Below are 25,537 nucleotides of genomic sequence, written 5' to 3'. Positions count from 1 at the left end.
ATGGAGGTTTGTATTTTAAAGCTTTGTTTTGGTCATTCCACGTTCTGCCAACATCTAACATCTGTATTTATTTTTTGAACTCTCCTTAATGGATTATATGCATCTGTTCAGTTCCAAGAATAATGCTTGATTTCCTGAATTTATAGGTTGCAATAAAATCCATTCGTAAGGACAAAATTAAGGATGAACAAGATATGGTTCACATCAGACGGGAGATTGAGATCATGTCATCCCTCAGCCACTCTCATATCATCACCATATATGAAGGTTAGTGAATACGATTCTCCGCCCTGACTGCTCTGTTACGTTCTTGCAGACCTGATACTCATGTTTCTTGAGATTATGCACCAAACAAACCCCTACTCCTAGCGTAACCCATCCCTTACCAAAAAGACTGTTTTGAGCACTACTTTCCCTCTGAACCACCAATGTTCCACAGATGCATAACCCTTTGCCTGGAGGAGCTTCTTCATTTGTGACTTGAGCGCTGGGTCCATGGCAGGTGGGAAATCATTGCGTGTATCACCTTATCTCTTTGCTCCTGTTGGACAGTTCAGTTTAATTTCACCCTCACTCACGCACCAGCCTGATGTCCGCTTATGTATACCCAGCCTCTAAACCAGTCCTTGTGTGCTTTATTTTCCCTGGACTGCACAAGACCAGCCTTGTCTGCTCTAGGCCTTTGGTCCTCCCTTACCTGCCGGTTAGTCTTGTTGGTTCTGTCATCGCTGCTTTTTTCCCCTGAATCCCAGCATCCGCTTCCTATCCACCTCTGCACAAATTCCTGTCAGTCTGGTCGCTGGCTTATTGTTCCTGTTTCCTCATCCTGTCTTCCCCCTCTAACTCCTTTCTTCCTGGGACACAGCTGGGAAGCCTGCTAATTCCTGCCTCCGGGAGCTGCTCCCTGGTCCTACAGCAAGGAGCAGGAAGCCAGGGGCATTCCTCCCTGATTTGCCTGTTTGTTTGTTTATATATTTATAGAGTGTCACTCTGTAGTTAAATCTCCTCCTCCTTCCTTCCTTCCTTCCTTCCTCAAGAAACATCCCAGCTCTAGCTGGGATGTTTGGGCCGGGTACGTGCTAAAAGACACCGGCCGAGAGGTCTGCTGCCATGAGGAGGGCGGCCACATAACAGACCTGGGCTGTGGGTTCCAGAGGTTTGGAGGGACCTGGGTTGGGCAGCCTCGTCCCCGGGGATCATCTCTTTCCCTCTGTGCAGAACAGGCAGCCCGAATTTAGCCCTTCGTATTTACATACCCGTGAGGTAAATGCGCAAGGTGATGATATGTATATGGCAGCTCCACTCTGAGAGTTGATACGACTGATTAAAACGAGCTGGCTTGGAGTACTGTTACAGTATCACATATTGAGTTATTCAAAAGCATGTTCTTGTACTTGAAAAGAGATGAATATCTGTCTTTTTATTGAATAAACTCATAACAGGATCTGGGAACAGAAAAGGGGAGGGATGCTGTGTCAGCATGTGGGTTGCAAATGGAACAAAAGTTATTTCAAATGTGCACGGGAACTCAGAAAGAAAAAAGATTAAGCATGCTGTGGTCCTTTGACCAATTGCCCTTCTCGTCCTTACTTTAAATAGTTTTTACTGAGTTAAAACATTTGTAAAAGTTAAAAAGATTACAGCATTTTTAAGCAGCAGACAATAAAGTCCCGTGGAAGCAAAACTTTCCCCTCTGGCCCGGCGGAGGGAGGAGCAACACTTCTGCAGCAGAGTCAGTCAGGCTCCGTGACGGAGGGTTCATCCCGTCTGCAGGAGGGCGAGCGCCTGCAGCAGGTGATGTTGTGGTCCTCCTGTGGTCCGTCAGCCAGCAGCAGCACTTTGCGGTGGCAAACCTGGAGGCAGTTTTTTCTCTCGTTTCTGGGAAGTTTTCCATTCTGTTACTGGTTTGTTTCCTTTTCGTTTTCTAGAAAGCAGAGCAGCCTTTCATGGCTTCTTATGTTTAATTCCTGGCCTGAAGGGATGGGCAGTGGAAGTCAGCTTCTTGGTTGGACTGTAGTCCATTGGAAGGAGTTACACAGAGCAGAGCTATAGCAGCTATACAGCTCATCCAGCCTTTCCAAGCAGTCAGAGCTGGTATTTGGCCTTTAGCAGCCAATGCTGTAACTTAGATATTGTAGCACTGGGAAGACGTGTGGTTGCACAGCTGAATCCAGAGGAACGTACTGCCCAGAGATAAGGATGTGAGCTCAGGGATCCTTAAGTGTGTGCTTCATTTTAAGCTGAAGAGTACTTGTAGTGAAGTTAAGGGACTACATCTAAGACTGAAGTATTTGTATCCTCTTGAAGTCGGATTTTAAACACATGGCTATTCCTCTTGAGTGATGCATAAAGAGTGATAATATTGCTATCCTCTGACACAAAATGTTGAAGTTATTCAATCCTCAGGGATGGGCTTAATCTCACCAAATTTAAGCCATCCAACATTTAGGCAGTTGGTGTGCACTAGAAGTCTAGTTTCCCTCTCTAGTCAAGAGAGATCAGCATCTACACAGGGTGGTTTGCTCCTTCCTGGGAGATATTTTTTCAGATAGGTGGGATAAACGACATACTGGAGGCTCCTGTTGGCTATAGATGGAGTCCAGCTGACTAACTTAGATCAGATGCTTAACTTTTAAGCTGAAGCCACCCCACAGGTATTTTTCTCCTCTCTCACTAATTTTTACTGTAGGTTTTCAGACTGCCACTGCACAACTGACAGCGCTTTCTGTAGGTGCCAGGTTGCACAGATCTACCTGGCATGGACAATGCTGTATGTCCCCGTAATATCCTTGAAAGCTCTTTGCATTGCATTTACAAACATGTGTTTTCCTTAAGTAGGATCCTTGTTTAGGTATCCTTTTGACCTGCCTGCTTAAAAGCAATTAACCTTTGAATTTGTCAACTTTATGTAAACACAAGCTTATCTTTTTTTTTTTAATACCGAACAAATTCAGATGCGTGGAAACAAAGCTTTCCAGTTTAGAGATATTTTTTGTAACCTAACAAAAGGCACGTAGCTTGCCCGTTACCGCGAGGGCAGACGTACAGTTGTCACTCCAAAGAAATTCCATCCTCTCAGCAGGGCTGTAATTGGCGATCTGTTGAGCGCGGCTGCGAGGGAAGTGCTCTTTCAAGTGACTTTAAACTCCTTGAAAGGGACTGGATAAATGAAGCTGGCTTTGCTAGCAGTGTTCTGATTTCAGCACATAAATTTTAATTTATAGAATAATGCCTCTGTCCATTCATCTGTCTGTCTCCCCCTCGCCCTTCCCCTGCCCTATTTCTTTTTTGCCTTGAAAACTCCGGGATTTGATAATAAAGCCTTTGAGAGCTAACATATTTTTCCAGGGGTAGCCTGAGTGCAAAATCTATCTCATCTGGCAATACTTTATAGAAGCTAAACCAGGGAAAGAGCATCAGGCCTGATTCTGCAAACATTTAAACATGTGTTGGACCGATCATGAGGGTGAAGTTACACTTGGTACATTCAGGAGTGAGCTCTTAAGTCTTTGTAGTGTGAAGTACAGTGCCTACGTGAGCGTTTCTGTGCTGGAAGAGTTGTCCTTGGTCAGCATAACCGTACAGAAAAGTCCGCCCATTTGCAAAATGCACTTAAAAATGAACAGATTATTAGGTAACATGTTTGTAGAAAGAGTTTAATGAAGATATTCCCTGAAGAATGAATAAATATTAGGATCACAATTCGGTGCCTGTGGAACACGATGGCATTAACATGAACGAGTAACTGAAGGAAAGCATGTGCTGAAGTGCTTTGCTGGATTGGGGCCAGGATGCTTAGAACAGTGCTGGACCCTTCACAGCAACAAGGCACAAAAAATGCATTTCCCATGTAAGAGGGACTTCTTACTTTTTTTTTAGGTTGCATTTTTGGTACTCTTAAGAAAAAGCCCAGAGATTCTCTGTCAGGTATCTACCAGTGCACAATGACTTGAGCTAGGTTGCATGCTTTGGTTAATCAGGAAACTGGTTCAGCTCTTCTGTACTTTCAAATCCCAAAGGCAACGGAAGAAGATTGGACAGTGTGTAACGGTGGTGGCATAGTATTTCACGATACTCATCTTACTTGCCAAATACACGTTCAATCTCACACTTTGTGGCAGACTTCATGCAACAAACAGCAAATGCAGGCTTGGTGTTTCAGACACACAGAGGCCTGTCTCCAATGCAGGGCTCCTGGAGTTGTGTCAGTCAAGTCACCATGTCATCAGCGAAAGCAGCTGCGCTGCCAAAAGTCTGCCTGGGTGGCAGCTGTCAAGGTGCGCGGACACGAGCCATTGCTGACAGACTGAGTCCCCCCCAGCAGCACCAGCTCAGGCAAGTGTCCCCCGCCATCGGCTGCGATGCGCACCCCTGGATGGGGCAGGCAGCCGGGGACCAAGGTGGCAGCTCGCACCATCGGTGGGTTTGTGTGTGGGCAGAACAGAGTTATGTGTCTCAGGCTGACAGTGCTGGGGAGGCGGTCCCAGCCTCTGTCCCAGCCTCTGCTATCTCCTGGTTTTCAGACGTAATCAAAACAAACTTTGGTGTCTAATGACTTCATCCCTTCTGTGTGCAAAACACCTGAAAAAGTCAAAAGTCCCTTAAAACATCACGTGAACGACTGGGCTTTAAACAAGAATGATGAAAGTTGGAAAGCTGGAATGATTTTTTTTTTTTTTTATTTAGCCAGGAGAAAGTACTTCAGCAGTGACACTATTTAACCACATTTCTAATTGATTTCCTCTAATTATGTAGGCTTTTGACCTTTGAGTGCTTTATTCCCATTGTTTTCAGTTGATAATGTCCAAGAACATAAAGTAATATTTCGAAAGTCTGGCGATAGTAATGAAACAAGTATAAACAAACTTAACTCTTTAGTTACCATACCCCACCTTTATGAATTTCCTGTCATTCAGGGTGATCGCCTAAACAACGCTTTGTCGGTCATGACATGAACTCAGATGTATGAGATCACTGGGAGGTCCAATTCAGATGTCAAAATGATTGCAAGCAATGATGAAATTTATTTCTGTCTTTCCATTTACACAGTCCTCCCACTGCAATGTAAATGTTTGCTTGTCTGAAGTTCCTCAGCAATTTGTAATCATAATTAAAAAAAAGGGGAATTAGCTCTTGTATTCTTTGCTGAAACAAAAGACAATTAGTGTAACATGTTATTGTGGCCGAATTAGCAACTCTCATTTTTCCTTCCTTTTTAAAGAGTAGACCATCAAAATCTGCATATCCTCAGTCTCAGTCTCTGAGAAACAGCCTTGGCAAGGATAATGGTTCTCGTTCTGATTTAATCTCCGTTCTGGGGAGTAAATTCTGGCATGCTGTCTGATTTAAAGTTATTATTGCAGGATCCTTAATTTAAGAAGAGATACAATTCGGCTGAATAAGGCCATAATTCAGGAAAACAATTTAACACAAGCTTAGCTTTAAAACATACTTTATATCTTGCTATCTTCAATTATAATTAAGCATATGCATAAATTTATGCATATGCATACAAAAGGTTTTCTACATTGGACCTTGGATATTTTCATGTCTGCTGTATGCTCTATTAAAAAAACAGTTATAAAATAATAATAATAAAAAAACAAAATAAAAAATACGCCAAGGGGCTGTAAAGCTTTCAAAGCAGTCAAGAACACAGAAGACGCATCAGGCTGAATTTCTAAGGTAGAAAACACTTTTCAGTACTCACATGTCTTTTTGAAGAATAATTCGAGCCTTATTACACAAGTGAGGTAATTGGGTCATACATGACTTTTCTGAATGAAAAGGTTATTCTAGTCTGCATCTCCAAAATTAAAAACAAACTTGCTTGTTCTTTTGATTTGGCTGACCTTTAATAAAAGAGCATTTTGTAGCAGTGGAAAGGTACTTCTGTCTGCGGCTGTTAGGAGAGTAATAAAAATACCGCTGAATGGAAAGACACCAGATGGAAGGAATGTCAACATACTGGAACTAATTTAGGAGATTGCTCTGATAGAGAGCAAAGGCATGAGGAGAATTCAAATGGTTCCAGTGCGAAGAGATTGGCTGCCCCTCTTAAACTAACAAACTAAAATCCTTACCCCAGGGTTACATGTAAACCAAATGGAATCAGCCCACAAGGAGGTAGTCCATTAAGGGGGAAAAAAAAAAAATCCACCCCCCTCGGCACTCACTCTGACTTTAGCATCCTGTAAGCTTGGAGGAAGGGCAAAAGCCGCCTGCTTTGTTTTGCTTTTTGAATTTGGTAGTAAGTCAGTGCAAAGCGAACTGTGCTAATAAAGAGGTGTACAATGTACTATTAAATCTTTCTGACTGATGTTTGCAAAACCGTGCCCGTGTGGGCTTTCAACGCTTTTAGGGCGAAGTCCATCTTAGCATTTAAGAGGGATAGTGAGTATGTTCATCCAGTGTCAAACTTGTCCCGTGGAGTTTCAGTGGAGGTGACTTCGGTGTAGCTAAAGGGAAGAATTTAGCAGTGGGATTGAAAAGAACAGAAGAGTGCTGATCAGCAAGAGGTCCCTACGCAACCAGTGCTATTTGGAAAATGGAGAGCTGTAGATAGAAGCTGAGTTCATCATTTCACGGCCTCTAAATATAAATAAGTGGAGAGATTATATCCAAGAATTATTGCTATAGTAGAACAGCCTGTGAAAGAGGCAGATTGTTGATGTTACAAAATGTACTTTGTCTCAGATATGTCTTTGGTAGTGAGAAGTGAAGTTCTTTCCCAGTTTCACATTTATATTTTTCAATGAGCTCTGAAGCCAGCAGATTTGGTTTCAATTATCAGCCTAGAAATATAGAACTTTCTTTCTGTCATTTTTTAAAACAAACAAACAAACAAACAAACAAACATGTTAGAGTAAAGGGGGGAGTTTAAAGAAAAGCTGTAAGAAATCTTTCTTTGACCACTGCATCTTAAGCACCCTTTGCTGCTTGGGTAGAGCGCTGCTCTTAGCCTCTGCTAAGGCTCTTGGGGTGAACAGACCAAGCCCAAACAAGCTTGTAGCCCACTGGAAAATGCTGTTTCTCCCTGTTGCCGTGACCCATGTCTTAGTACATTAACACAGTACTCTTGCTCATCTGCTGGGGACGCAATCACGTTGTTCCTCGCACCTTGTGGTATATCCCGTTCCTGCTCCCTGGTTCCTGATGGCTCTCACAGTGCTGTCCCTCCCTCCTTCCCTGTGGCCAGGTGGAAGTGTAGCCGTCTCAGAAGTCAATCCTTCATCCTGCAGGCTCTGTCTGCAAAGGAGTACTATCGTTTTGCAACCACTACCCTGCACCACTTGACCATTATGGCTGAGATAGTGCAGCAGCCCTCCCACCACACTGAGGTCTTGCTGTAGCTCTCTCAGTGTAACTCATCTTGCAGAGTGGTGGAAATAAGCACAGTGGCTCAGAAATAAATGTCACGCAGCTTGTAGCAAGCATTTCTCCTGCTGCTGTCTTCTCCAATACATGGAGCTCATGCCTCGTATCTAAGCAACCCCCATCTCTTGATTTGTGATTGACAGACCATCTCTCCTGCTACTGTGTCTGGGTGTTGATACTGACAGTTCTCCACTTATCTTATTTGGCCAGCTGTTTGCAGAGTATTGATGGTTTGAAAGAAGCAGGAGCAGCCCCAACTTTCTTACACATAACCTCCCTCCTTCCCTTGACCTTGGTCGGGGTTGAGGAGCAGGCTTGTATGACATGGCTGTCCCGTCAGTAGCAAGCTGCGGGGCATTCCTGGGGCACAGTATCCTGCCGAAGCTGTGCTTCTCCATCGGCAATAGCTGCAGCCAGGGTTCAGGCACACTTCTAGGCGGGGGTGAGTTTCGGAATGAATATGCAGTAGGATGGCAGGTAATAAATAATCCGCAACAAAAACAAAGAGTGAACCAAGCAGTCCCAGAAGCTATATGGAGGCAATCCGTCCGTCATCAGCCTGCAGGTTACGGCCCAGGTGTTAACAGGGCAGTATATTTATTACCTCATTATTATTTGCAGTAAGTCAATCCAGCCTTTAATTAATGCCCTCTCTCCTCCCCCAGCCATTGGCCATAATGCTTTCTTGGAGCATATGTTTATAAAACTACATACTGTGCTCAGAAGGGAAGTTCAGAAGTGTCTGTATGAAGCCTGCCTGGCATCCTAACTGCTGCTGTGAAAATTTGTGGTGTACATGGCTGATAGTCTGAGACTTGCCAGAATACCACCTTGTCACGTGCCTGATTGTTTTGACTACTAAATTCCTCTTTAAGATTGTGTGTGTGTGTATAGACATAAATCCTACTGCCTTTCCACTCCCTACTCCTTCAGTGGCAGCTCCCATTGAAGACGTTTTTGTCTGCTGTTCAGTTCCCTCTCTGCAGGAAAGTAGCTGCATGCCCTCTCATGAGATTCAGCTGATACAGTGGATGTGCTCTAAACTGAAATGATGCAGTTGTAAAAAAATACCTCCCACCTCCCTGGAAAAAAAAAGATTCTCCACTCACCTCTGCTCCTTGGTGAAGAGTTAAATTGCTGTTCAATTCTGTAATAGTTCAGCTATGATGATGCTGAGGAGGCCTCTGTAATGTCATCTAAGTCCAAGGGTAGTGTCCTCATAATGCTCTCTCGTGAAGAAAAAGATGTGCCAATTTGACCTGAGTGTGCTGGTAAACTGGAACCCGAATACAAGTTACTGGGGTGCTTCTGTTCTCATTGATTCTAGTGTGGTTTTGTGACAAAAATTCAAAATTTGGAACAGTGATTTATGCTTTCCTAAATTCAATTTTAAGGTATTGTCTCAGTTTCCTAGAGGGCATAAGAGAAAACTTGAAATGGAAAGTACCTTTAAATGCACGTTCCTCCAAACCAAGTGCTTTCCGCTTCATTTCTGTAGAAATGCAGGAAAATATGTCTGGATCAGGACTTGTATTAATATGGAAAATTTTAGTCCAGAAAAATTAGATTTTGGAATTTAAAACTTCAGAACATCAAGGATGATTTGAGAAAGCTCTCATGACTGAGTGATGAAGGCAAAACTTTAATAAAAACACCGTCTGGAAGAATGCTCCATCGTAGCAGGGCTGTTATTGCTGTTATTGTCATCATCAGCACTGAGCACCTGGTAGGGCATCAGCGGTTGGGGGAGCCTGGTGGGAAGAGCCGAGGGCCCCTTCACCCCCCTCTGTGCCCCTCTGGTGAGGCAAACATCCCCCTGAGCTCAGGGTGGTCCTCGGCTGGTACTGCTTGGAGTGTGTACTCCTGTGAGAGTCCACTGAGATCAGTGGTGCCATGTGGCAACTTCACTGATATGCGCATGATGTAATAACCCCTAACTCGTTGAATCAACTGGGGTTTTTCTGGGGGGAGGGATTGGGGTTTTTTGTTGGTTTTGTTGTTTTTTTAAATCAAATCTCTTAAATAAGAGCATTTTTAGTGATTTGTCTCAGCTTACTCAAACTATTTCTTTTTGCCTTCCTAAACAACCCTGTATCTAACAACCCTTTCCAAGCTTAGAGAAATGCGTGTGTACATTACTGCTTTATTGGTAACACATCACAGCACTTCCCTATATGACACAGGGCATGTTCAGTTTTTCCCAGACAATATCAGTCTGTCATTCTTGGAGAGGATACTGTAAGTATAATCCATCCAGAGACGGCTCTTCCAGTTTCCGAAGTTTATTGCTAATGAGGATGCACATAGGATGTAATCTCTGGCAGGAGCCTCTGCTTCGGGGTACAGTGAGGCCAGCAGACAAGGAAGCGGCCAATTTTATCTGGCTGTTCGCTCTCCCTTTTATCAGGGCTGTTTGGCTGGAGTTCAGGGGTGTTAGAGGGAACTGCAGAGGCTTGTAGAGTTGAGTGACAAGGTGTGAGAGGACATGAGACAAAGCCTAAGAGCAGCAAATATCTGCATGTTGAAAGAGGCAGCTTCGCATTTCACTGAAGCTTTTTTTTTTTTTTAAAAAAAAACACTAAGGACTAGTGGCTGAGCTTTGCTAAAGAGATATAGGAAGGCATCATTCCAGTAGGGCTGGTCAAAACTAGCATCCGTTTGTAATAACCCCTATAACCTCGTTAATTTGCAAATGCTTTGCTGCCAACGTGACCTGGCCTCAGCAGGCTGCTGCCACAGATAAAAAGAGAAGGAAAATCGCCATGTTTTAATATGAGCAGTGGTTATTTATGGCAGGTGCAGTCAGTTTCCAGTGGGTTGCAGTGGATTTTCGGTGTCAGAAGGGAAAACCTATTTAGCAGCCAGGGCATTATGGCAATTCGAGGCTACTCACAGCCTGCTTTACTAGATTAAGTGTTTAGTTATCTGCAACTGGCAGTGAAGTCCTTGACAGCATGTGGCACAGAGTACCCTCAGCCCCAAAGAACAGTAAAGTTGTGACGTGTATTAGATGAATGTTCCTTGCACTGCTTATGCGGGAGTTGCGCATTGCTGCTGGCTCTGCGCAAGTGGCAAAGGATGTATCTACAGCATGGAATGGGATGCGCGGTGGAGGCAGGAGATAAGTAAGCTCGAGGATGGATTGGGTGCATGAGATGGGGTGCAGAGCCATACTGACGAGAGCTGTACAGCTCCGGAGACATTGCAGGCACTGCTAGCTCAGCTGTCTGTGCCCACCATGCTGTTGCATAGTTGGGCTGGAAGAGGACACATGCATCAATTGACTTGTTGGATTTTGATGGTAGGTGAAAGCCAACCAACAGTCAATTATAAGCCAAATGGCAATTCTGTATCAGCCAGTCATTGAAGGCAGGGTTTATTATGCCTTCTGTTAACCCTTTCCAAATGATGGATAGCTCCTGTTTCTTTCTGTCGTCTGGCCTCAAGAGAACAGTCCTACTGGTAAGAGGCAGTCCCTGTTGGAGCTAGGGTTAGTATTCAGGTGTCACTAGCACAAGTGTCCATCTCACCTCACCTCATTAAGATCAAGTTGACTGCCACCCTGTGACCCCATATTATAGAGACAAAGACCTTCTTTCATGTAGCCATATGAAAGTGAAGATAGCCTCAACTTCCTTCTCTTGGTCTGAAATGTTGTAGTCTTCCTCTGGAAAAATTTAGCTTTAGAGCTTGCTTTTTGCGGTGGGGTTAGTAGTACATCTCTCCAGGCTGCAGTGATGACATAAGGATGTGTTCAGTCATCCTAAGTCTTCTTCACCCTTTAAAGCGTCAATTTTCAAATGTATTGAATCAACTGTGGCTTTTTTTTTTCTTTTGTCTTGTGCAGTGTTTGAAAATAAAGATAAGATTGTGATCATCATGGAGTATGCAAGCAAAGGAGAGTTGTATGATTACATCAGTGAGAGGCGGCGACTGAGTGAAAGAGAGACAAGACACTTCTTTCGACAAATAGTCTCTGCTGTACATTACTGCCACAAGGTGAGCAAAGGATTTGATATTAAAAAATGCTATTTGAAGGCTGAGTAGTGACTTACATATTTCAAAGCATGTCTGAGGCAACAGCATTCATTATTAAGTATGCAGCATGTGATTATATCAGTACAACAGGAGATCTCCATTAAAAGTGCTGCGGTAGTTCACTGCCTGTTTTTAAAGACTAAGGATGTCTTCCTGTGTTATGGCAGATACCAGCCACTCCCCTACATTAGCCCTACATTGCATTTTTGCCTTGGAAATAATTCTCCTGACATTAAAAAAAAAAAAAATTTACAACATGAACTAGAAAAGGCATCCCATAGAACTTCTACAACATTAATATTAATACATTCAAACAAATTACAGTTTGCAATTTGAATATGCAAGTGAACAACTTTAGAACAGGAGATAAAATATATGAAAGAAAAAAGCCAAGAGAAAGCTCATGTATGAGCTTTAGTATGTACTCATTCTGGATAGACAAAAGTAACTTTTCCAGATGTAGCAGGAGCACTAGAAAGATGCCCTTTGCTAATGACTTTATCCATCGTGGTACCCACTAGAATGACAATTTAAGCAATTAAACCCAAGGTAGATGACTGGCTGTCATCATGGACCTTTTATCCCTGCTTATGAACCAACTGCATAGAGCCAAAACTTGCATGAGGCTAAAGGCAATGAGCAGCTAACACAATTTTTTATTTGAATTCTTAAACACTTTAATCTCCACTTGAATTCTGATAAACAAGGGCAGTTTTCAAAGTCCTCACTGCGCAGCACTGAAAAGCTGCAGCGCTCTTCCCTCTGCAGTTAAGTTTTCCCAAATTTCTTTAAAGAAGGCTCTGACCTAAACCCAGCTTGTTCGCTTCCATCCCTAACATTTACAGTCCTTTCGGATTATAACTCCCCCGATCCACGTGGCTGCACATTGGAGGAACGAGGGCTTTTGTAAGGACTAACGTCATTGACAGATATTGTTTTCTGGTGCCTGGGAAGAATATATTGCTTTCACGCAGTGGGGGCAGGATCCGGGCTGGAATTAAGTTCCGAAAAGACACCCCCCAGCCCCCCACCCCCCTGCTGTTTTAGAGGCTTTGTGGGAGGACAGATTCCAGTCATTCTTCCCTTAACCACACACCAAGTGACTAATACATCGCCTGTCACTAGTCACTGGGCCGTGAGTGTTATGACAGTGAAATCAGCCCTGAAATGTAGATGCAAAGACCACCCTGCCAGCTCACCTTTAATTTTCCCAATATTTTCTCATGTTCTCCCCCGTTTTTTTCTTCCTTGTTTCAGAACGGTGTTGTCCACAGGGACCTAAAATTGGAAAACATCCTTCTTGATGACAATTTTAATATTAAGGTAGGATTCTTTTTCTCAGCTTCTCAGAATGGATTTGCATGTTTTGTAACATTTTTATCCAAGGTGTTAGAATAGCCAGTGTTATGGCAACAGCTCCTAAGCAACAGCATATGGCAAGAGGCTCAGGGGTTTGGAGGTTGGGGACTGGTGACGAGTCATACACGCTAAATGAAGCTTTGCATAATTTGGGGGAGAAGGTCCTGTCCTGCTACCCATGGGCCATGATTCCCAAAGCAGCATCTATTTACTGGTAGGAAACAGCAGAGCATTTTGTGCAGTCGGGTTTATTGTACAAATGATATTATTGCTGGCTGCTGCTGAGGCTAGGAAAAAACTCTCCTGGTCTACAGGGTTCAAGTGCCTCCTACAGAACACTCTGAATGTCCTTTTGATCATGGCTGGAAAATAAGCAAATAGAGTTTCAAAATAAACCTAGTAAAGCACATGTGCTTCATTAGGAAATGGCCTTGGAACTCCAGACGCAAACGTATACTTTGGATAGTGATGTCAGTGATGTCATTTCCATGTCATTTCTCCCCAGTGAAAGCATGGGAATGACCTTTTTTCCCTTCTTTTTTTTTTTCCTAATGGCTGTAGCACGAAGATAAATAATGCAGAGATGAGTGTAGTTTCCAGGTGGCTGAACCTGTTTCACTTTCAACTTTGTTCCTCCCTGGGTAGCTGTATGTGTGAGTGGCTGGGTGCGCTCGCCTATGGGCAAACAGAGGGAGGGACGCCGAAGAGTTTCTGCTGGTGCGTGCTTGGGCATCCTTGCTTAATTAACAAAGCAATCGAGGAGCTCCCTGTGTAGCCAAGTATCTAAATAGCCTTGATCTTCATTTTGTCTCCACTGAAAGCCACGGGGCTGCGCACACTGCCTTCGGCGCTTCACGCTGGAGAGATTGTCTTCATTTTAAGCTGATGTGCAATGGAAACGGAAAGTAACATATGGTAGCTGCCATCTGTGTAGCGCTGATGACAGAAGCTAACTTGGATCAACTAGTGGATTAAAGGCACATAAATATGTGGTTTCTAAAAATAGGCTTTTACAGAAGGCCCATCCAATGCAATACTTGGATGTTTTGCTTTTAACGTCCAGTGTCAGAGCGAACCTTCCCACTCCTGTTCCAACAGGGACACCGGCTGCAGCAGCCCAAGCTGTTCTCAGCAGCACTGAAAACAAAAAGTAGCCTTTCTAGGACATTGTATACGAAACAGGCTTCCGCAGGCAGGATGACCTTTCTTTCCGCATTACACGCCAAACTATCTTCCCAGCTAATCAGAGAATTCTTAAGAGAAAAGAGGAATTTGGGGAATTTGCTAGCTGCGGTGGCCTGGATCTCCGCACTGTGGTCCTCATATGCAAAACCAATCACTTCCCCAAGCCTCCAGGGAGCTGTGCTTTGTCAGAAGGCTCCGCTCCCTCCCCTCTCTTCTTTATGGGAGTCTAATCGTCCTGTGGGGAGAGCGGGAGGATGGGGCAGGGACGGGCAGTGTCGTGTTCGCCTCCAGACCGTGGAGGTGACCCAGGGGCTTCAGAACCACAGATGCATTTCAGCTGCCATAGCGAGTGGCACTGCTGTGGAAGAAATTTGGGTAGCTGCAACTCCCCACATCCCTTCCAATCATTTTGACGTCTTTTTCTTGAAGGCTTTCCTTTCCTGAACTGAGCTGTGTTTAAGCTGCCGTGTAGGTATTTTGCATATTGCCAGCCTTTCCTCAGTTACTTCTCTGCAAACCGTGAGGCACGCCTCTGAGCGGGCAAGGCTGCCTCAGTGTGGGTAGGTGGCTGCAAGCTCCCTTGTTGTCCCCTGGTAACTATTTCTGCAAAGGGTGAAAATGCAGCTAAAAAATAGACCGAGCTTGGGAAGCAGTTGGAATTTCATACATCTTAGTATCAATAGCGTTTGAATTTGAGTTATTTCAAGAGATGACTTTTTGTATTGTTTTCCTTTTTCTCCCCGCTCTCTTTTTTTTATGCCTCGTGACTAAGATCAGCTTTGAATACTTGATGTTAAGCACACTGCCACTATTTCCCTGATGCTGAAGCTTTGAATATGTTACTGTGGTTTCTATGTTACTTGCACAGAATTTTACTTCCCACTTTTTCTTTGTTTCACTAAACAGTAACCGTTGGCAAGGAAACACATATGGAGCTGTAAATTATTTATTAGGAGTAAATTTATCAGGTCCTCATTCTGCGACTATTTATATATGGTTTATTCAAGCGGAAAAAGAGAAATATGCAGTTTGGGGTTTAGTATTGACTGATGGCTTCAAATACTCAGTGGAAGGCATTTTCTAGAAATGGAGTTTCAGTCTTATCTGTACTTTCCCCGTATTTATATTTCATTCAGTGGATTACAGAGCACTTACAAAATTGGCAGTTTGATTTTAAGAATGAGAAAATGAAAGGAATCCCTTTGTTCTTGGGTGCAATGTGCAATTAAATACATGTTTCTGAAGAAGCCAGTGATCTATACATTGTGATATACACAAGCGTCATAGTAATGTGAAGGAAAAATAAGATACTGTAAAAATAGATCCATGTATAGCAACTTAAGCAATATTTTAGAACAGGAAATAAAGAGGACAAGTATTCCATTAGAAATTATTATCCGACCTAAAAGGGCCCCAAGCCATTCTACATGATACTACACTAACTTGGAAACCATTCTTAAATTTTAGCTAATTAAATGAAGGTTGTGAAGCAGTGTATGGAGACATAATCAGCTTTTTTTTAAGAGTTACGATAGTAAGTAAAAGTCTCTGGAAACGGAGTCATGTGTTGGAGTACAGCAACTAGGAAACACGAGTGTCTGAAAGCTGACAAAAAATTACATGTTTTGAAGAGTTCTTCAGATCCACAGCCCAGAGGTGGAAGGTGATGAGGGGAAGAAAGTGATCTGATCTGTGGTATATGTTTTTCAGGGACTTGGTGTATGCAGAAATATTTCCTGCAAACTATTACTTAAAATACCTAAATGCAGCAAACATAAGTGAATAAAGTGAGTTTTAAACACTTGTGAGACTGAAAAAGCACGCAGATCTATTGGGTACAAGGAGTTCATCCAGCCAATTAATCAAACAGTACCTTGCCTTGCTCCCCAGATATGCACCCAACTATCTAGCAGAAACCCCGAGTGTGAATGTTTCTCCTGGGAGCTAGCCTGTCTGCAGAGGTCAACAGTGGGGCACAATCCTAGAGCTAAACCTCACCAAGGCACTGCAGCCTCCCAGGGTAGAAGAATGTTATTTGCTTTCTTACCTTGTTCAGGGTGCCATATTCTTTAAAGAAATAATGCAGTGATGAAATTAGGGTTTCTGCAGCATGTACAAGCCTCTCCTTACTCACATGCATGTGCCAGCTGCTAACAGCACAGTTCACCTTAAAATTTACTCCATTCTCCTTTCAGCTGCCCGCACTTGCTGCCTTCCACCCTCCAGCTCTGGGTAACTCGGAGCTGCCCCCTCTGCTTGCCTCGGGTTCCCAGGAGGTGGGTACAGCTGCTGCCCCCGCCGCGTGGCGGCAGAGCAGCCTCTCACTGGCATTTTCATCCCATTGAGAGGATATCATTGTTCATAATCCTAACACAGCTGGAGGTGGGCAGGGTCAGACAGGCAGCAGGGCTAAGGCAACCCCAAAGCACTGAAAGAGCTGCCCTGAGTTGGTGAGTTAGAAAGCTCTTTGTGGGAAGACATTCGTGACGGCTTTAGGCATCTGCCTTTGGTGGTCTTCAAAAAAGCCTTCTGGTGATGCCTTCTTCTCTTCATTAGTTTTAAAAGGACTGAGGATGCTAGTTTTTGGTTCATTGTAGGTATGAATTTACTAGAAGAACTAGCAGTGGGGTGAGGGTGTAGCTGCCTCCGTTCTCCCATAGCTCCTGCAGTTTGGCCTGATGAGGACCACATGTCTCCAAGCACTGCAGCTCTCCCCAGTGCCTAAATCCCCAAAACTGTATGCAGGGAGGTGGAGAGGAACTGCTGCCCAGTGTGGCAGCCAGGGAATTAGTGCCTTTTGCTGGTCTATCCAAATACTGTGTCCCTGCTCTGTGCCACAACCTACCCCCAGGGACACCTCTGTCATGCAGCCTGGCACGATGGAGGGGGCCTCCTTGTTCACAGTAGGGCTGTGGCGGCTCCTGGGCTGGGAATTGCACCTAAAAGAGATGTCTAGCAGAGGTTGACGTAAACTGTATGATCAACCCCAAAGTGATAGAAGGAGAGAAAAATGCAAGTATAATAGTAACATAATCCTACTAACTGCACTTTCTCTTGGGCCAGTAAGGGGACACCAATCAGACTAACCACTAAAAACCCATGAGGGTTTCATATATACAGAGTAAGTGTATGTAATTGGGATTTACCTTGCTGGAAGTCTCACCCGCTGCACATACGTTTCATTTGCTTTAAGAGACCTAATTATTTCTCTGTCTACAGTATAGAGAGATAGATTTTTAAGTGGGATAAAACTGACAATTTCCATGAGTGCGAACTTCATGGAATTTATAGTCCACACTTAAACAATAAATTACATCTGGTTTATCATAGCTAACAGTAAATATGAAACATACACCTCCTGAAGCAAGGGGAATAAAAATCCACTTCCCTGCTCCTCCCAATTTAGGAAGTTTTTTTGACTTGATGCCTTAGTTCCATTTAAGTGCCAAGAACATGAAGTAATGTTGGCTTCTATTAATCTTGTTTTGGGGGGCATGACAGTTTTAATGGGAAAAGCTGATAAACATCAGTCTGTGAGTATGGGAGTGGACTGTAACATAAATACTCTTTTCCTGAATGGTCGAAATGAAAACATGAATGCCCAAGTCTGAGAGTTTTTTAGTGTGAACAATGGTATGTGTATCCCTATATATATATTCATGCACATCCACATGCATTTTATACATTCCATGGCGTTAAGGGAATGTATTTTCTTAAGGAATCACACTGTGCGGAGTTTGCCCTTGTCTTAGCTGCATCCTGAACTAAAATAAAACTCAATGACCAGCATGAAGTTTTAACACTGAAATGATCCCATTCTTCCCCTGATTGACAGGGTACACTTCATAAGGCTTAAAACCAACTTCCTGCAAGCCAGGCAGGGTGACTTGATAAGAAAGTGGAATTTAGGGCAATTAAGTGCAATCTGAGCCATGAGAATATGTTTGCAGACTGCAATTGTACACCAGCTGTTTTCAATGACATTCCAGCCATACAATGAAGATTTTACAAACCACATTTATTTAAGGACTGAATTTTCTGCTGTGGGTTGATAATACGCTGTTTGGGGGACTGAGTGAATTCAAACTATGAATGGACATGGTGAGATGAATTAACGTTAATGAACAGGAATCAGCTGCTCTTTGAGCGGGATATTATGAGTCCCAATTGTCGGTGGAACACCTGCACAAGCAGAACATCAAAATGGGTGAGGGTGAAGTACGAAATCTCGTATTTGCTCTGTGACTTTAAAAATTCTGTGAAAATGATATTTTTTAAAAAAGTTTATATTCCTAACAAAAAAGATCTATATCTATATATCGATATCTATATCTGTATGTATTTATAGATAAAGTGTGTATATACATATTTCTGTTTTGGGGTAAAGAAAGAAAATTGGGAACTTCTGTCCATACTTCACCAACTTTGTTCATTTTGGTCTCAACTGTGACATTTTTAGGTGTAGCTGTAGGAGTTTAGATACTGGAGACAAAGACTTTATGTCTCCCAAGAGTTCACTAGACGTTGCAATTAAACAGGTGTTAGAGGCACTGGTGATACATGTATTAGAAAGCCAGGAGTGAATGATGCTGCTGGTAAATCCTTTTCTTTTCTGTTCACTTTGTGTTTTCTTGAATTTTCTCTTGTGAAAATTCCTGGGATTCAGTTTCTTTCTGGTAGAAAAGACCCAAATAAGATGAAGAGAACTCAGAGAAAACTCCTGTCTCTTATAGCTAGAATACCTTTTTTATGCCTGTGCTTTATGTCTTTTATGTATGCCTTATGTCGATAGTGGGCAGTAATAAAAGTATCTCTGGGAAACAGAAGCGTTTGGGTTTTAAACAAGATAAAAAATGAGATGTGTTGCCTTGTGCTGGAGAAACAAAGGAAATGCAAAGGTTGTGGGAGTATTTAGTGTTGCTATCCTCAGCCTTTGTTTTGTAAGAACAAGAACAGAGAATTGAAGTAAACAAAATATTTGGACCTGATCCTGCAATTCCTACATGGGCAAAATTCCCAACAGTCTCAAGGGAAGTTTTGTTTGTGTTGGGAAAGCCAGATTTGGGCCCATTGTTTCCAGTTAGGAACCAGACTTGTGTTTATTATCTCATGATAGACATCTCGTGTGCTTAGCAGCTCAGATTCCTCAGCCGGAGTCCCTGAATCTGGAAGAGTTAGCGAGTGCCTCACTTTCCCCCTCCTTCAAGCATAGCTAAGTTCCAGATGATTTCAAAAATCACTTTATTCTCTAATGCTTAGTTTCCTGTGACGCTCCTGCCTCACTCCTCCTGTTGGATTTAAAGGTCTTGGCTTTCGGCTTGCATGTGCGCAATAAGAACGGTAGTACTTTCTGCTTCCTTTCCTTTGGTATTAATGATTGTACAAGATGAAGAGCAATCAGTGGACAGCAGGCCCAGTGTCTCCCCGTATGAGATTGTCTTTGCAAGCATATGCAGTTCATCCAGGATAAAATTACTGACTGATGGTTGTGCAGTCAGTCAGTGACCTGTCTGAATGCAACCAAAGCATCCTTGTTCCTAATCTGGAGGATTTAACCTGGGATCCTCCTTCTCTGGAGGATCTTCAGAGAGAAAAGTCAAAAAATCATAGAATAATGGGTTGGCCAGGGAACTTGAGAGATTATCCACGTCAAGATCCCTGCCCTACAGCAGGGTCAAATATAGCTAAGTTTTTCCTGATAAAGGATTTTCTGTTGCATTAAGATATTGTTAATACTACAGATGGCTTGTGCAATTCTATTTGCAGATTGCTGATTTTGGACTCTCCAACCTTTATCACAAAGACAAGTTTTTGCAGACCTTTTGCGGAAGCCCACTGTATGCTTCCCCTGAAATAGTTAATGGACGTCCTTACAGAGGCCCAGAGGTAAGAAGGGTCAGCTTTTCCATGGTGGTATGGGGATGTCTTTGATGATAATGTTCTTGAGGGTTAGTCTTAATGCTAGTGTTACCGCACACGTGGGTTTGCTTGGGTCTCTCCCGTATTGAAAGTTCTCAAGCTGCTTCATTTGCTTTCGTTTGCTTTGCCTGTGGTTAGTCAGATGTTAGATACCGGTTTGCCCATCAGTAGGCTCAGCTGGATGTGATGCTGCTCTTGTGGTGCTAATGGCAGGGGGAAGGGTGGGGTCAGCTTTCCTGGGCTTCACACACATTGTCTCTGTATTTCAGGTTGACAGCTGGGCCCTTGGTGTATTGCTTTACACTCTGGTTTATGGAACGATGCCCTTTGATGGCTTCGATCATAAAAATCTCATCAGGCAGATCAGCAGTGGAGAGTATCGTGAGCCAACACAGACCTCAGGTATAAAAAAGGAGTGAGGACAATGTATTGAGCTGACAGGAGTTCAGAATGGAGGGTTTGCCCAGCCCCTTCCAACAGGTTTTGGTGTCATATTAGAATGATGAAAGAAAAAAATCTCTCATAACCTTACTGACTTCATCTGCTATCATTTCCCATCTGGGTACAGCATTTACCAAAAGCCCTTTTGAAATTAACGTTTTATAGCAGATAGATTTTAGTGGCTTGGGGAAGCAACGGGCTTTTTTAACTAGATCTATGACAGTGGAAGGTCTGTTAGCTATTGCAAGTGGAATTGTTCAGACAAGCTGTAAACCAATACAACATACTGGTACAGATCAGTCCTCTAACTACACTGTGGTATATCACAAGCAGAGAGAAGATAAATGGTCAGAGCGATGCAGTCGCTTATCCAAGAAAGCAGGCTAAAATCTGAGTTCATGCCACTATGTTTGCATTTACTTCTACTTAGAGGATAACAGATTAAGCAGTCACCTGACAGAAAAGCATCAACTAAGTCTGGGTCATTGATTATTGAGACCCCTTCCAGACTTAAACATGGTCATTGATTATAATGACCCCTTCCAGACTTAAACATTCATTGATTATATAATGACCCCTTCCAGACTTAAACATGGTCATTGATTATAATGACTCCTTCCAGCCTTAAACATCTATGTATAAATTATATTTAAATGAATATTTATCTTGTATCATTTGTTTGCCATCCCTTTCAATTTTCTGCTTTCTTGCTCTCTTTATGAAAATACACCTTTAAAATATACAGAAGACTACACTGTTTATGGAAAAAGTAAATACAAAAGCAATAATGTGTAGATAATTTAAAATATCCCAAGTCCCCTTTGTTTTCCTCTTAAGTTTTGTAATTATTAGAGTTGATAGGTTGGTGACTTCCTTCAGTAATACGGAACTATTCACTGACTAATACAGTACAAATATTAATTTCTTTGATAACCCAGTGTACATTTCCCAGGGTGAATCATATTCTTCTGATAAGAAGTAGTACTCAAATACATTTTCCAACATTGACTGATGGCCAAAGCCTTGCCCCCTTTCACTTCTCCTGTTATAAGAAGCATTATTTTTGCCCATTTGATTGGCTTCATACTTCCATTTTAAACTGACAAAACTAAGAGTGCTCAGATTCTAAATATTTTATATTGCATTCTTTGTCCATAGATGCTCGTGGTCTTATCAGATGGATGCTGATGGTGAACCCTGAACGCCGAGCAACCATTGAAGACATTGCCAACCACTGGTGGGTTAACTGGGGCTACAAGAGTAGTGTTTGTGACTGTGATGCCATGAGGGACTCCGAGTCCCCGTTGCTGGCAAGGTTCATTGATTGGCATCACCGTTCTACTGGCCTCCAACCAGAGACTGATACCAAAATGAAGTGCCTTTCTAAGCCCAAAGGTCCTGAAGTCACACTAGAGAGACAAAGGTCTCTGAAAAAATCAAAAAAGGAAAATGACATTGCACAGTCCATCCAGGAAGGAGGAGCTGAAAATGCATCCAAACCCACCTCCAAGAGACCCAAAGGCATCCTGAAGAAAAGGAGCAACAGCGAACATCGATCTCACAGTGCAGGTTTCATTGAAGGAGTGGTCAGCCCAGTCTTGCCCTCTGCTTTCAAGCTGGAGCAAGAGTTGTGTAGGACTGGTGTAGCCATTAAAAGTGTTGTGGAGGGAGAGGTAGCAGGAAAATATGGCACTAAGCAGTCTTCACTAATGCCAAAAAAAGGAATCTTAAAGAAGACTCAGCAGAGGGAGTCCGGCTATTACTCCTCTCCAGAACGAAGTGAATCTTCTGAACTCTTGGACAATAATGATGAGACAGTAAACAGTGACACTTCTCCGGGGGTCACAGAGCCATCCAGAAATGGGTCTTACAGCCACTCCTGCAGGCGTAAGGGCATCTTGAAACATAACAGCAAGTATTCTACCAGCAGCACTGAATCTGCTTTGATTAGCCCTGACACACCAACGCTGGAGGCCATGGAGGAAGTGGTCCTGCCTGGGGATGCATTACCTCGAAGTTATAGTCGCCCTTCCAGCGTGATTAGTGATGACAGTATTTTGTCCAGTGACTCCTTTGATTTGCTGGATTTGCAAGAGAACAGGCCAAACAGACAGAGAATACGGAGCTGTGTCTCTGCTGAAAATTTCCTCCAGATCCAAGACTTCGAAGGACTTCAGAACCGCCCACGGCCACAGTATCTAAAACGTTATCGCAACCGTCTGGGGGACAGCAGTTTTTCCCTTCTCACAGACATGGATGATGTGACTCAGGTCTACAAGAAAGCCCTAGAGATCTGCAACAAGCTCAACTAGCAGAGGGAAGATGGAAAGGGAGGGAAGGGAGTTTTTCTGTGTACCTTTATGATGGAGTAAGCCAGGTCACTGATTTGCTGACAATGGTAGGTTTTGCTTCAAAGGACCTGACTGTACCTACATAGCTGAACTCCTAGTGAAGTAGCCCCAAAGCCATCTCACACTTCTCTAATTTTGTGTCCTCCAAATATTACCTACCTGACCAGAGAAAAAACTTTGGTCTTTGTATACGTGATGAAAGCACATCAGGATCTAGCAGACAAAAGCATCAAGATTTGATGGCTTGAAGTCAAAGCTAGACAGAATTAAAACTGGAAGTGAGGGACACACATTTTGAGAGGTTTGTAATTAATATTAGATTAGCTTTATCTAAGCTGAATTTTTCAAGTCAAATTTGGATGCCTTTTAGAAGGAAAGCCCTTATTTCCCCCTGAAGTTATTCATCTGGATACAGTCATTGCACATTGGAAATCTTTGGCTTGCATTATGCAGGAGGCTAGGCTAGGTGGTCACCATGGTCCCTTCCACCAGGGTGACCTGAGAGGTTCTGAACGCGTTCTGGGACAGATAATTTGAGAGACTCATCTCAGAATAACCTCGCGAGGTATATGTGGACAAGCAGTGGAGCGGGCATTCAGATCTGGCCCCTCCCACAGCCATTGCTCTTCAGTGAGCAGGAGGCCCTAAAATTGTTTCCAACTACCACTCCTACCAGCAAAAGCAGTCACAGAAACGATAATGGGAACTGGAAGGAATAGATGTTATCAGCAGCTAAATGACCTTTTAAGGCATTTCAACCCATGTGTTCAATTTGTGACCCTTTCAAAATGGCCAGCCAGATGAATGCCCAGACAAAGATGGATGTAACAAAGGGTCTCAAGGGTTAACTGACCCTCCAATCTAGAGTTCAGTCGCTGTCAGCAAATGGTGCCACCTTGCTGTTAGCTTGTAGTATTTGAGGGTGACAGGTAGTTTGCGACCAGAATGTTAGGTAAGGAAAAGGTTGTAGCATGTAGGAAATGGATAGAGGTCAGAAAGTTAGTGGGAAGATGCCTTTCTCCAAATGAAAATGTTTCTAGGTAGGTAGAGCAGAAAGAATTGAGCGGTGAAATGATAATGGTAGATTTGATAACAGGGTTAGCGTAAAAATGCAGGCCTCTCTCTATATAGTGTAGCTGGTACTGCGTGTGCAATGATACCAGTTTGAAAAAAACGAGAAGGATATGTGTTTGTGTTCTCAGACATATCTAAATATCCAGACTGAAGGCTTCAACTCCCATAAAGGTACCACATGGGTCTACTGGATTACCTGAATGTAAGCCTATGTCAGAAAGGCACTGTGTGTTTGACAGGCCTGGGCAAACTGGAATCTTAAGGCCCATTTCAGTCTCATTTCCGTGAGCACATAGCCCCTGGCTTTCTTGAAGGTGCACTGGTGCGAATAAGTGGCAGGTTTCAGCCTATGATGTCAAATGATCCACAGCCGCAGAACTTAGGTCTACACGCATACCCAGAGCAGAGGAGCATGGGGCAAGCTCTCTTTTCCCACCCTGTAACTGGAACTGAAAGCAGAATTTGGCCCACTGTGTCCAAAATCGTAGAGATCGTGCAGAAACAGAATAGAGTTCCTCTGGGGATTCCCTGGGAATCAGGGATAACCCCATAAATCATGGGTGTCTGGGGCAGGGAGCTATTTCACTTGCAGATTCTTTATTCGGTGTATCATGGTACTTAAGTCTGCCAGTTCCTCCTAAAAATCAACTGGGCTGCCTAGCATAAAGATGAATGAGCTTGAATTTCCTCAATCAGTTAATCTGCCTCTATGGAGAACCTTTACTTATTGTGAAACACTGGACCAAATTTGGCCCTGGAGTAAACGGCATCAATACCATGAAATCTATGAGAGACGTGCTCTCAGGTGGTCAAGTGAAATTTGGCTTACTGTCCATTTGCTCAGGAAGGGCAATTGCAGGTCATTTCTCTACAGATGCGTACCTCTTTATGATATTCAGATGTCCCATCTTCTCACAGGCCCTGCATGTGCTCTTTTAGCCCATCCGAAATCAACACCCCATTTTGCAGTGTATTTAGTTAAAAAGTTTGCTGTGGTGCATTTTAAAACAACTCGACATAAACTCCATGGCCTTTCTGAAACAAGGATGTGCTTTGCAACCACAGCTTCTAACTCGTGCCCCGGAGCATAAGAGCCAGATCCTCAGCTGGTGTAAATCAGCGCTGTCCCGTTGACATGACGGAGCATCATGTCGGTGGGGTTACGTTGATTGACAACTTCCCTGCAGATCTGGCGCTAAACCTTGAATGGATTTGTAGAGGTTTCAGGACGAAGGGAAGGGAACTCAGCGGGCTGTGGCAGGGAAGTGAAGAGCACCCTGAAGGCTCCTGTCTCCCGAGGCTTTTGCCCAGGCCTGCTTCCTTGTGTGCAAATGTGAATGAGTGAGTGACTGCTTGCTGCCAAACTGGAAATGTTATGTAGGGATTTACTGGCATGTTACTGGCATGTTACATGTTTACTGGCATGTTATCATTCCTAGAAGAGAAGAAAAAAAAACTTGACTGCACATTGTTATTATTAGTGTTGTGATTTTTATTTAATTTTTTTGTAATACAAAGTTGACTTTTTTATTTGAATTTGTCTTTTTTTTTTTAATTTATTGGTCTGAAAGCCATTTCAAAGGTATAATAATATATTTGGTGTAATTTAATTGGTGCAACATTATTTTACAGCTCCGGCCAAAATTGTTTGGTGTTATTTTTTGGTTTTTTTTGTTTTTTTCTCCCAATCCTTGGTTGGTTTGAGCTCTACGAGGCACACAGGGGAAAACGCTGGATAATCACCCGAAGTGTTTGTATTTTTAATCCGATACTGTTTTTTATTAAATAAAACG

The 25,537-nt window shown here is 43.1% G+C and overlaps 1 protein-coding gene across 1 annotated transcript; it reads left to right on the top strand.

The window, feature by feature from the left end:
* Positions 1 to 25,537, top strand: NUAK1 (NUAK family kinase 1). The gene is made up of 7 exons (XM_009276990.2): positions 1 to 6; positions 147 to 267; positions 11,225 to 11,376; positions 12,673 to 12,738; positions 19,726 to 19,845; positions 20,148 to 20,280; positions 21,478 to 25,537. Exons 1-7 carry the CDS (start codon positions 1 to 3, stop codon positions 22,629 to 22,631), a joined length of 1,752 nt encoding a protein of 583 aa, XP_009275265.2. The 3' UTR covers positions 22,632 to 25,537.

This window comes from Aptenodytes forsteri, unplaced genomic scaffold, assembly GCF_000699145.1.
Source record: "Aptenodytes forsteri isolate BGI_AS27 unplaced genomic scaffold, ASM69914v1 Scaffold482, whole genome shotgun sequence".
In the NCBI taxonomy this organism is placed as follows: Eukaryota; Metazoa; Chordata; class Aves; order Sphenisciformes; family Spheniscidae; genus Aptenodytes; species Aptenodytes forsteri.
Note: the sequence above shows the minus strand (reverse complement) of the source record. Positions and strands in the feature narration are given on the sequence as shown.